The 9,918-nt window shown below is 40.4% G+C and overlaps 1 protein-coding gene across 1 annotated transcript; it reads left to right on the forward strand.

Moving 5' to 3' along the window:
* The first annotated feature begins 126 nt into the window (after positions 1 to 126).
* On the forward strand, positions 127 to 8,769 carry ORC6 (origin recognition complex subunit 6). Its single transcript, XM_006062765.3, has 7 exons — positions 127 to 455; positions 1,689 to 1,818; positions 3,310 to 3,473; positions 3,686 to 3,775; positions 5,035 to 5,147; positions 5,648 to 5,716; positions 8,215 to 8,769. Exons 1-7 carry the CDS (start codon positions 391 to 393, stop codon positions 8,340 to 8,342), a joined length of 759 nt encoding a protein of 252 aa, XP_006062827.1. The 5' UTR covers positions 127 to 390; the 3' UTR covers positions 8,343 to 8,769.
* The last annotated feature ends 1,149 nt before the right edge of the window (positions 8,770 to 9,918 follow it).

Genomic DNA, 9,918 nt, shown 5'->3' on the forward strand with positions numbered 1-9,918 from the left:
CACGGTGGACTGACGGACCTAGGCGCCAGCCAATCTCTCCACAGTGTGTGAGAGGGCGGGGCAGTGCGGAGTAGCGGGGAAGCTCTCGGCGGCAGGAAGGGGCAGCCGGAGAGAAAGGCAGTGTTACAGTCTCTCTAAAAGGGAGAAATGGAATGAGTGGGAGCTACCCCCGCACATTCACTTTTTGCCTTGACGTGTGTACTCGCAGCGCGCACGCGCAGAAGGATGGCCAGGATTGGTTTGCAGGGCAGCCGTAACTTCTAGTCCCAACCAATCCAGATGCATCGGTGGGGGGTGGGGGGAGGGGCGGCCCAGCCTTAACTGGCGAGCACAGCGTCTGTGCGCGGGTTTCGTCTGGGCTCAGCTGTGGGTGTCGTCCTAGTCCGCGCCATGGAGTCTGGTCTGATTAGGCGTTTAGCCCCGCGCCTGGGCATCGCCGAGCAGGAGGTGCTGAGGTGAGTCAGGCTGCGCACGCCCCAGTAGCCCTGCGCCCTCCTCAAATGGGGCCCCATGCTTTTCCCGCGCAAGGCATGATTTAGGCCCTATGTCAAGAAAATCCTACCGGCAATAGGCTCTGTGAGCGGGCCGGAGGGGCGAGGGGCCCCTGGGACCAGCTAGCACTGTGAGATGCACGGTGGTGGGAAAAGGAGAGAGGCGGAGAACTTGGGTCGTTTCCCTGAAACTTAATGAGAGTGCGTTTACGGCAGAGGCAGATGGGATACAGACCCCAAGGAGGGCAGTGTCTGGTGGCCACGACAGGCGGGAAACGAAATAGGATGGGTGTGCAGAGCCGCCGCGGGTGGGGCGGAGCGCGGCCTGTGCCTGCTTTTAATTTAAACAAACAAACAAAAAACTTTCCAGAAAGCCTCGAAGGGGTTGCTGTTTGCGCTGAGACTCGATTGATAGAAGCTGCCAGCCACAGCAAGATGTGGGAAGAGGGCCCAAGCTGGCACAGCAAACTGTACAAAAGCCCGGAGATGGGAAGGGCCTTTGCAAGATCCAGGGTTAGAAATAAAGTATTTCTAAATACTTTAAGCTCTGGAGTGCAGGACTTAACTCTGGAGGGCAGGGCTAGGTCGGGTGCCTGGGCTATGGATTAGTTGAGGGAAGGGAAGGAGCACTTCTTAAAAGACAGGAAGTATGGCCTTCTGCACTCTTAATCATTTGGAACAGTGGTTCTCAAAGTGTAGTCCCTGGACCAGCAGCATCAATATTTTCTTGTCACTTGGTAGAAATGCACATTCTTGGGCCCCACTCTAGACCTACCGATCAGAAACTTGGGGCTTGTTTTCACATGCTCCAAGGTGACTGTCATGTACAGTAAAGTTTGAGAACCACTGATTTAAAGGAAGGAGGAACCCTGGTCTCACCTGCCTGCCTCTGTCTGTCATAGTTCATGCTTGTTCCAGTAATGGAAGGCTGAAAGAAGGGTTGGCCTTTTTTGGAGGATTTCAAGAACTTAATTCTTCCTGAAAGGATTGGAGCACAGTGATGTTTGGAGTCAGGGGGTTTGTTCTGTCTTGTAGAACCCTGTCCTCTCTCAAAGGATGTGAGTTTCATTCCCAGCCCCAAATAAACGTGCATAAGAGTTAGGGTCAGAATGAAGTCCACCAGGCTGAATTTATTGCTTACCAAAGTATTGGGCAAACTTCTGAAAAAGATAAAGTTTTAGTGGATGTGTTGCTCAGGAAAGCGGAGGAGTACTTGCGACTGTCGCATGTGAAGTGTGTTGGCCTGTCTGCACGAACCACAGAAACCAGCAATGCAGTCATGTGCCTGGACCTTGCAGCTTCCTGCATGAAGTGCCCCTTGGACAGAGTAAGTAGGTCCCAAATGTCTGAATTATCTGGTGTGGCACTGAAGTCTAATCATATGTTTTCATCTCTGGTTGTACTAGCCCCTGTCACTGTTTTAGGATTTTCATCTAGAATATGTTATTCTAGATGAAGTTTAGAACCATTTTGAAAAGTTGGAGAAAAAAACTTTTTTGCAACGATCTCTTTACTACGTACTTTCCCTGAGCACTTCTTTCCTTATTCACACCCATCTATCAAATTGCCACTAGCATCCTCCTCCTAAATCACGTACTTTAAAACCACTGTATTATTTTGCTTCCAATGTCACAGTGGTTGAGAGCCAAGCTATGGCAAGACTCACATGCTAAGACCAGATCTCAGCACCACCAGTTACTAGTTCTGTGAGTCTCTTGTTTCCTCATCTATCAAGTGGGATAAGAGGTATCCATTTCACTGGATAATTGTAAGGAAGAAACACAATGTACTATATGTAGCACTCTTAACACAGTGCCTGTCACATAATGCTACACTGATAAAATGGTGGCATTGTAAACACCATTGGCTTCCAATGGGTTGGCTCCCCATTACCATCAAACTCTCCAGCCTCTCTTGATCCCTGCTAACCTCAAGCTACAGTATCCACTTAACAGACCATGCACCTTAATGACTGGCTTTGTAAATGCACTGCCTTTTTTTTTAAACCTGGGATGCTCTTCTAGCAGGCTCCTGTTTGTCTTACAATGACCTCACTTTGCTGTCACATTTCATTAAGCTTTTCTTCCCCAGGCAGAGTCGGTGTCCCTCAGTTGTTGTCCCTCCTATTTCTCTCCCAGTCTCTGTCTCCTATCCCTTTTGCACACACTCACCCTCTCCATGCCTCCACGCCACTACTTCCCTCCTTCGTTTTTCCAATGGATTACAAATTGGCACCTTTGTTAAAATAAGTAACCATATATACATCTTCTATGTTTTTTAATTCGTGGACTTCCCACGTGGCACTCACTAGTGGTAAAGAATCCACCTGCCAATGCAGGGCACACAAGAGACACGGGTTCTCTCCCTGGGTTGGGAAGATTCCCTGGAGTAGAAAATGGTACCCCAGTCCAGTATTCTTGCCTGGAAAATTTCATGGGCAGAGGAACCTGGCAGTCCATGGACCTGGTTACAGTCCATGAGACCTCAAAGAGTCAGACACAACTGAGCGCCCACACACGCATGCATGCACACACACACACTTTTTAGTTCACAGCTCGGCATTGGTAGCGCTATGTTGTATTTTAAATCATCTGCACACACATGTGACATGACTGCCTTTCTATAGGTATGAGCTTATTGCAAGCAGTAGTTAACTTGCCTGACATGGTTACTGATTTTTGAGTAAATGAAGCTAAACCTTTAGGTAGAGTGACTTGCCACAGAAATAATTAATTTTGAAAAGCTGACTTATTAAACAAGTGTTAAAGGTACTGATATAGAGCACTTATGATTTTTATGATTCTTTTTCCTTTCAAAGGCTTACTTAATTAAACTTTCTGGCTTGAACAAGAAGATGTATCAGAGTTGTCTTAAATCTTTTGAGTGTTTATTGGGCCTGAACTCAAATATTGGAATAAGAGACCTAGCAGTACAGTTTAGCTGCACAGAAGCAGTGAACTTGGCTTCAAAGATACTGCAAAGGTATGAGGCATATAATTAAAACTCAGTACTGATACATAAAGTGAAAGTATCCAATGTCCTGGTAATTTTCAGTTTAAAAAATAATGCTGAAGTGACAGAATGTATTTCTTTTACATTTAAAGTGACACATTTATGAGCTTGTATTTGCATTTTCAGCCCCTTTGAAACAATATTTTCTAACAAATAACTCTGTGAACACTGCTTTTACTTAGCTATGAGTCCAGTCTTCCACAAACACAGCAAGTGGATCTTGACTTATCCAGGCCGCTTTTCACCACTGCTGCCCTGCTCTCAGCTTGCAAGTAAGTGTTCCTTTTACCATTCAGGAAAGTCTATAATTTATAAGTAAATTTCTCATTCCCAAAGAATACTTCTAATTTAGTTGATTTCAACTCAAAGCATATTTTCCTAAATAACAATAGTGGCCAAGTGACCCGAGTCTCAGTTTATCCCATAACAGATCTGACAGCTAGGAATTAGTGTTGCCCGAAGGCTACTTGCCAATGTATATAAGCTGGGTAATCTGATTTCAGAGTCTGCCTTTTATAAATCATGAAATCTGTCATTAAAATAGCATTTAGTTGTGATTTTCCAGTCACATTTTTGAAGTATTGATTACAACTCTTTTTCAAGTAATTTATAAAACAATTCAGTAATAAATTCTTAATTTGAATCTTTGGGGTTATCTATATGTATACTGACTGAAATGTTACCCTGAAAATATTGGTAATTGCTATCTTCATCTAAAGTTGTCTTGTTTTATCTTGCTAGAAAACTCCTCAGAAAACAAAATTAGTTGGCTGGTAGACAATAGGTTTTTTACTGCAGAGAAGGCAATGGCACCCCACTCCAGTACTCCAGTACTCTTGCCTGGAAAATCCCATGGACGGATGGGTTTGGCTCCATTAGCTACTATTAGTGATTAATTGGCCTTAATAGAAAATGCCCTTTAATTCAATAAAACTATATGGAAGGAACATGGCTATTATAGAAAACAGTATGGACAGCCTTACTTTTGAAACCAGGTTTCACTGAGCAAAAAAAGATTCAAATAGGTCTGTTATCTGAAATAAGAAGCTTATTTTGTGTTTTTCATTAGTGGTTGTTGTGAATTGTTATTAGGGAGGAAGTTTTTGGAGGTGAGAGTGATTTATATTCTTGTAGTAGCATAAACATAAGCATCTTGTGTTAAAGTGAATTAAATATTTTAACATGCTGTAATTGACACTCAGCAAATTAGTTAATATCTGAGATTTACTAGAAAGAGTTCTATAAGGCATGAAGCACTACAGTAGATGTCTTTCATGTGTCCTGTTTGTTACATAACAGATAACGTATATATTTTAATTCTCACAGTACAATGAATAACTAAATACATAGCTTTAAAAGGTAAGTTTACATGATTTTTAGCTAATGATATGTGTGTGAAGTAAAGGGAAAATTAAACAGTTGGGAGCTCTTCATAAAGCCTGAGTGGAAAGGAAATAAGTTGATAACTGGTTGGCCAAAAAAGATAACAGTACTGATCTTAAGAACAGCAATTTATCAAATTCTTTTGTAGGATTCTAAAGCTAAAGGTGGACAGAAATAAAATGGCAGCCACATCTGGAGTAAAAAAGGCCATATTTGATCGACTCTGTAAACAGTTAGAAAAGATTGGGCAGCAGATCGACAGTGAGTAATTCATTCCGTGTTTCAAGAATGTGTCACTTGAAAATGTAAACCTGCTGGTAAAAGTTAAATATTTTCAAACTTGCAAACTAGCTCCTTTCTATTTACTATAGATGAGATCAATTTTTAGTAAGAAAATTACTGTTTATTTTCAGTAACAAAACTAGTTTGTTTTCAAATAAATAGCTTAATAATTAAAAACAACAATAAATGCTGTAATTCTGTAAATTCATGCTTAGAGAGTAGATTCTCCCTTTTGAAGTCTGACAAGAAAAGCCAAAGAAAAGAGAAGGCAAGATAATTTCCCTTCTCCTTATCCTAGTATTTGGCCATTTGCAATATCTAATTTATATTTCTGATCCAAAATACACCCCAAAACTGAAATTAAAAATAGGAGAAAAGTGAACTCAGATGATATATATATATATATATATATATATATATATATAAAAAATACATATATATATATATTTGTTTGTTTGTTTGTTTTTTTCCCCCTAAAGGAGAAGCTGGAGATTCAGTTACTCCACCACAGAAGAAAAAGAAGACAGTGATTGAACCTTCAGCAAAGGGTGAGGCATGTTAATACTAGATGAAAATTGAAATTTGTACAACAGGATTAGTGTACAATGGATTTAATGCAGTGAATAGCCCTTTGCTGCTGTACCAGCTTGCCTTAACAAGAGTCAGAGTCTACATTTGCAGCAACATGGATGGACCTAGAAATTATCATACTAAACAAAATAAGTCAGAGAAAGACAAATACCAATGATATCCCTTATAGATGGAGTCTAAAATATGACACAAATGAATTTATTTATGAAACAGACAGACTCACAGACACAGAGAACAGACTTGTGGTTGCCAAGGGGAAAGGGGTGCAGGAGAGGGTTGGATTGGGAGTTTGTGACTATCAGATGCAAACTATATATAAAGGATGGATAAACAACAAGGTCCTAATGTATAGCAGGTGTAGCAGGGAACTATATTCAGTGTCCTGTGATAAACCATAATGGAAAAGAATGTGGAAAAGTGTATGTATATATATGTGTGTGTGTGTGTGTAACTGAATCACTTCGTTGTACACCAGAAACTGTCACAACATTGTAAATCAACTATACTTCATTTAAAAATAAAGAGTGAGATTTTAGCTAAATCCTGTCAGTTAATCATTGATAATACCAGTTTTCCAAGCAGTAGTTTACACAAGTACTGTGTGATTAAGACTATATCTGATGGCCAATAAACACATGAAAAGATGCTCAATGTCACTATTAGAAGAAAGAAAGTGTTAGTTGCTCAGTTGGGTCCAATTCTGTTTGACCCCATGGACTGTAGCCCACCAGGCTCCTCTGTCCATGGGATTCTCCAGGCAAGAATACTGGAGTGAGTTGCCATTTCCTCCTCCAGGGGATCTTCCCAACCCAGGGATCGAAGCCAGGTCTCCCACTTTGTAGGCAGATTCTTTACCATCTGAGCCACCAGGGAATCAAAACTTCAATGAGGTATCACCTCCTGCTAGTCAGAATGGCCATCATCAAAAAATCTACAAACAATAAATGGTAGAGTTGGCGTGGAGAAAAGGGAACCCTTCTACACTGTTGGGGATGTAAACTGATAACAACCATTATGGAGAATAGTATGGCGATTCCTTAAAAAGCTAGGAATAAATCTACCACATGACCCAGCAGCCCCACTACTGGGCATATACCCTGAGAAAACCATCATTGAAAAAGGCACATGTACCCCAGTGTTCATAGCAGCGTTGTTTACAATAGCTAGGACAGGGAAGCAACTTAGATGTCCTTCGACAGATGAATAAAGATGTGGTGTAAAAAAAAACCAAAAAACAAAAAAGATGTGGGGGGGTGTGTGTGTGTATATACACACACACACACATATATACATACAATGGAATATTACTCAGCCATAAAAAAGAACACATCTGAGTCACTTGTGAGGTGGATGAACCTAGAGCCTGTTATACAGAGTGAAGTAAGTCAGAGAAAAACAAATATAGTATCAGTTCAGTCACTCAGTCATGTCTGACTCTGTGACCCCATGGACTGCAGCACACCAGGCTTCCCTGTCCATCACCAACTCCTGGAGCTTACTCAAATTCAAGTCCATCGAGTTGGTGATGCCATTTTAAAGCAGATATATGGAATCTAGAAATATGATATTGATGAGCCTTGCAGAGAAGGATTGGAGACACAGATGTAGAGAACACAGTCAGGGAGGGAGAGAGTAGGACGAATGGAGAAAGTAACATCAACATATATACACTATCAGGTGTAAGATGGGTAGCTGGTAAGAAGTTGTGTAGCATAGGAAGCCCGGTCTGGTGTTTTGTGATGACCTGGAGGGATGGGATGTGGGGAGGGGAGGGAATGGATGTATAATTATGACTGATTTGCGTTGTTGTATGGCAGAAATCGACACAACACTGTAATTTTTCTTAATATTTAAATTTAAAAAATAGAAGAAAAAGAATACATCTGAAGACAAACTGTTTAGGTTCAAATCCTGCTTTATCACCTACTGACTGTGCAGTTTTAGGAAAGTGACAATTTCTGTCAATGTCAATTTCCTAATCTATAAAATATGATTAATGTTAGCACCTGTTTGATAGAATTGTGGTGAAGACTGAATGAGATAATACAATTCAAGTGCTCGGTTCAAGGTTTGATAAATGTTAACTATCATCAAGAAGTCTTGAAGTGCTTGGAGTATAAGGGAGAGTGAAAAACCGATGTGTTAAGTTCTGTTTCCAGTTTTCATTTTGGTATCTTATTCCTTGTTGTTACCTTAATTAAGATAGACATTTTAAAGTGAATAAGCTCACTTCTTTCTTTTTGTTTTTTTGTGTTTTTTTTTTTTTAATTTTATTTTATTTTTAAACTTTACATAATTGTATTAGTTTTGCCAAATATCAAAATGAATCCGCCACAGGTATACATGTGTTCCCCATCCTGAACCCTCCTCCCTCCTCCCTCCCCATTCCATCCCTCTGGGTCGTCTTATAACATAAGGATTTTGAAACATTAAAAAAATTTTTTTTCTCTCATAGAAATAGAGAATGTAGTAGAGACCCTACATAAACCGCAAAAAGATGAAGATCTGACACAAGATTATGAAGAATGGAAAAGGAACATTTTGGAAAATGCTGCCAGAGCACAGAAGGCTGCAACACAGTGATTTCAGCTTCCAGACGAACTTGTTCTGCAAACCAGCAGTGCATCTGCCACCTCAAGGGAAATGTGAGGACTTTGGAAATTTGTGTAAACTTTTAAAACAAAGATCCTATTCTTAACGGCAAAGAAGCCAGCCTTGGGGCTGAGCAGGATGGCTCTGATAGTGGGCAGCAAATTCATTAGATCAACCACAGTGCCTGGTTGACTCAGCCTTGGCTCCCCACAGGTCTGAACTCTGCAAAATGTAATTGAAGCCATTTTGCTTTTTTGTTTTGTTTTAAGCAAAAGACAGTCTTCTGCCCTATCCATAATATGAAATTCAGGCTGAATGGAGTCTAAAGATTTTACTTAAGTTTTTGTGTAAATCTCTTGGTTTGAATAAATCCATATATGGTACAATCTTAAGTTAATAAATATTATTTTTATATGCATTCAAAGTGTACTTGTTATCAGTTTGGGAGAATTCTTGTGATGCCAAAAGCTGTCTTCTCTAATGGGAAAAAAGACCCAGGTTGCTGAACTGAACCATACTGCTCCCCAGAACACAACTCTTGAATCAGGCTTTCTGGGTTTAAAACCCTGCTTAGCTCTTATCACCTGGGAAACCTTGAACAAGTTAATTAGCTTCTTTATCGTTCATCCAGTTATCCCTATAGCCAAAATGGTAAAGAATCTGCCTGCAATGCAGGTTCGATCCCTGGGTCAGGAAGATCCCCTGGAGAAGGAAATGGTAATCCACTCCAGTATTCTTGCCTGGAGAATCCCACGGACAGAGGAGCCTGGCGGGCTACAGTCCATGGGGTCACAAAGAGTTGGTCATGGCTAAGTGACTAACACACATCCTTCATCTATAAGTAGGAATACAAGAGATGTCTACCTCATAGAATAATTGGAGGAGTATCTGAGCCAATACATGTAAAGCATTTAGTGTAGCTCCTGGTAAAAGTATTTAGTAAGTATTAAAATATAGAAACACTTATAGAGGTCTCACATAATTATATATTAACATCACATTAAAAAATTAAGAAACAAACCAGGGTGTGACAACATGGATGGGCCTAGAGAGTGTTAAACTAAGTAAGTCAGAGAAAGAAAAATACCGTATGATCTCACATGTGGAATCTAAAAACAAACAGAAACAGAGTTGGATACAGAGAACAAATCGGTGGTTGCCAGAGGGGAGGAGGGATGTTGCTTTCTACTTGCTATAAATAAGGTATAATACCTGCTACATAGAACAGAAGTAGCTAAAGGAGTCATTTTTTCCCCAGCCCCTTTTAATTCTAAACACTTAGCAAGCTGTTGTGGTTAAAGGCCATAATCAAATGATCCCCAAACAGGTATAATATCCCACAGCCCTGTGGTAGATGGGAATGAATGTGAGCTTTGGAACCACATGCAGTTATGTTTAAATTCTGACTTTGCCACTGAGAGCCTAAGGAAATTTCACAACCTTACTGAGCTTCAGTTTCCTTGTTTAAAAAATAAATATATTATCTACCTTGTGAGAATTGAAGGTAATGTTTGTAAAGTGTGTGATACTTAGAAGGCATTCACTAAATAGTACTTCTGTCATGACT

The sequence above is a fragment of the Bubalus bubalis genome, chromosome 18 (assembly GCF_019923935.1).
Source record: "Bubalus bubalis isolate 160015118507 breed Murrah chromosome 18, NDDB_SH_1, whole genome shotgun sequence".
Lineage (NCBI taxonomy): Eukaryota > Metazoa > Chordata > Mammalia > Artiodactyla > Bovidae > Bubalus > Bubalus bubalis.

Bases quoted from the DNA above. Each gene is read 5' to 3' on its own strand.
- ORC6 (XM_006062765.3), top strand. From the start codon at position 391: ATGGAGTCTGGTCTGATTAGGCGTTTAGCCCCGCGCCTGGGCATCGCC. The intron at 3,776-5,034 runs GTAAGTGTTCCT...ATTCTTTTGTAG, and splicing joins GCCCTGCTCTCAGCTTGCAA to GATTCTAAAGCTAAAGGTGG. The intron at 5,148-5,647 runs GTGAGTAATTCA...TTCCCCCTAAAG, and splicing joins GATTGGGCAGCAGATCGACA to GAGAAGCTGGAGATTCAGTT.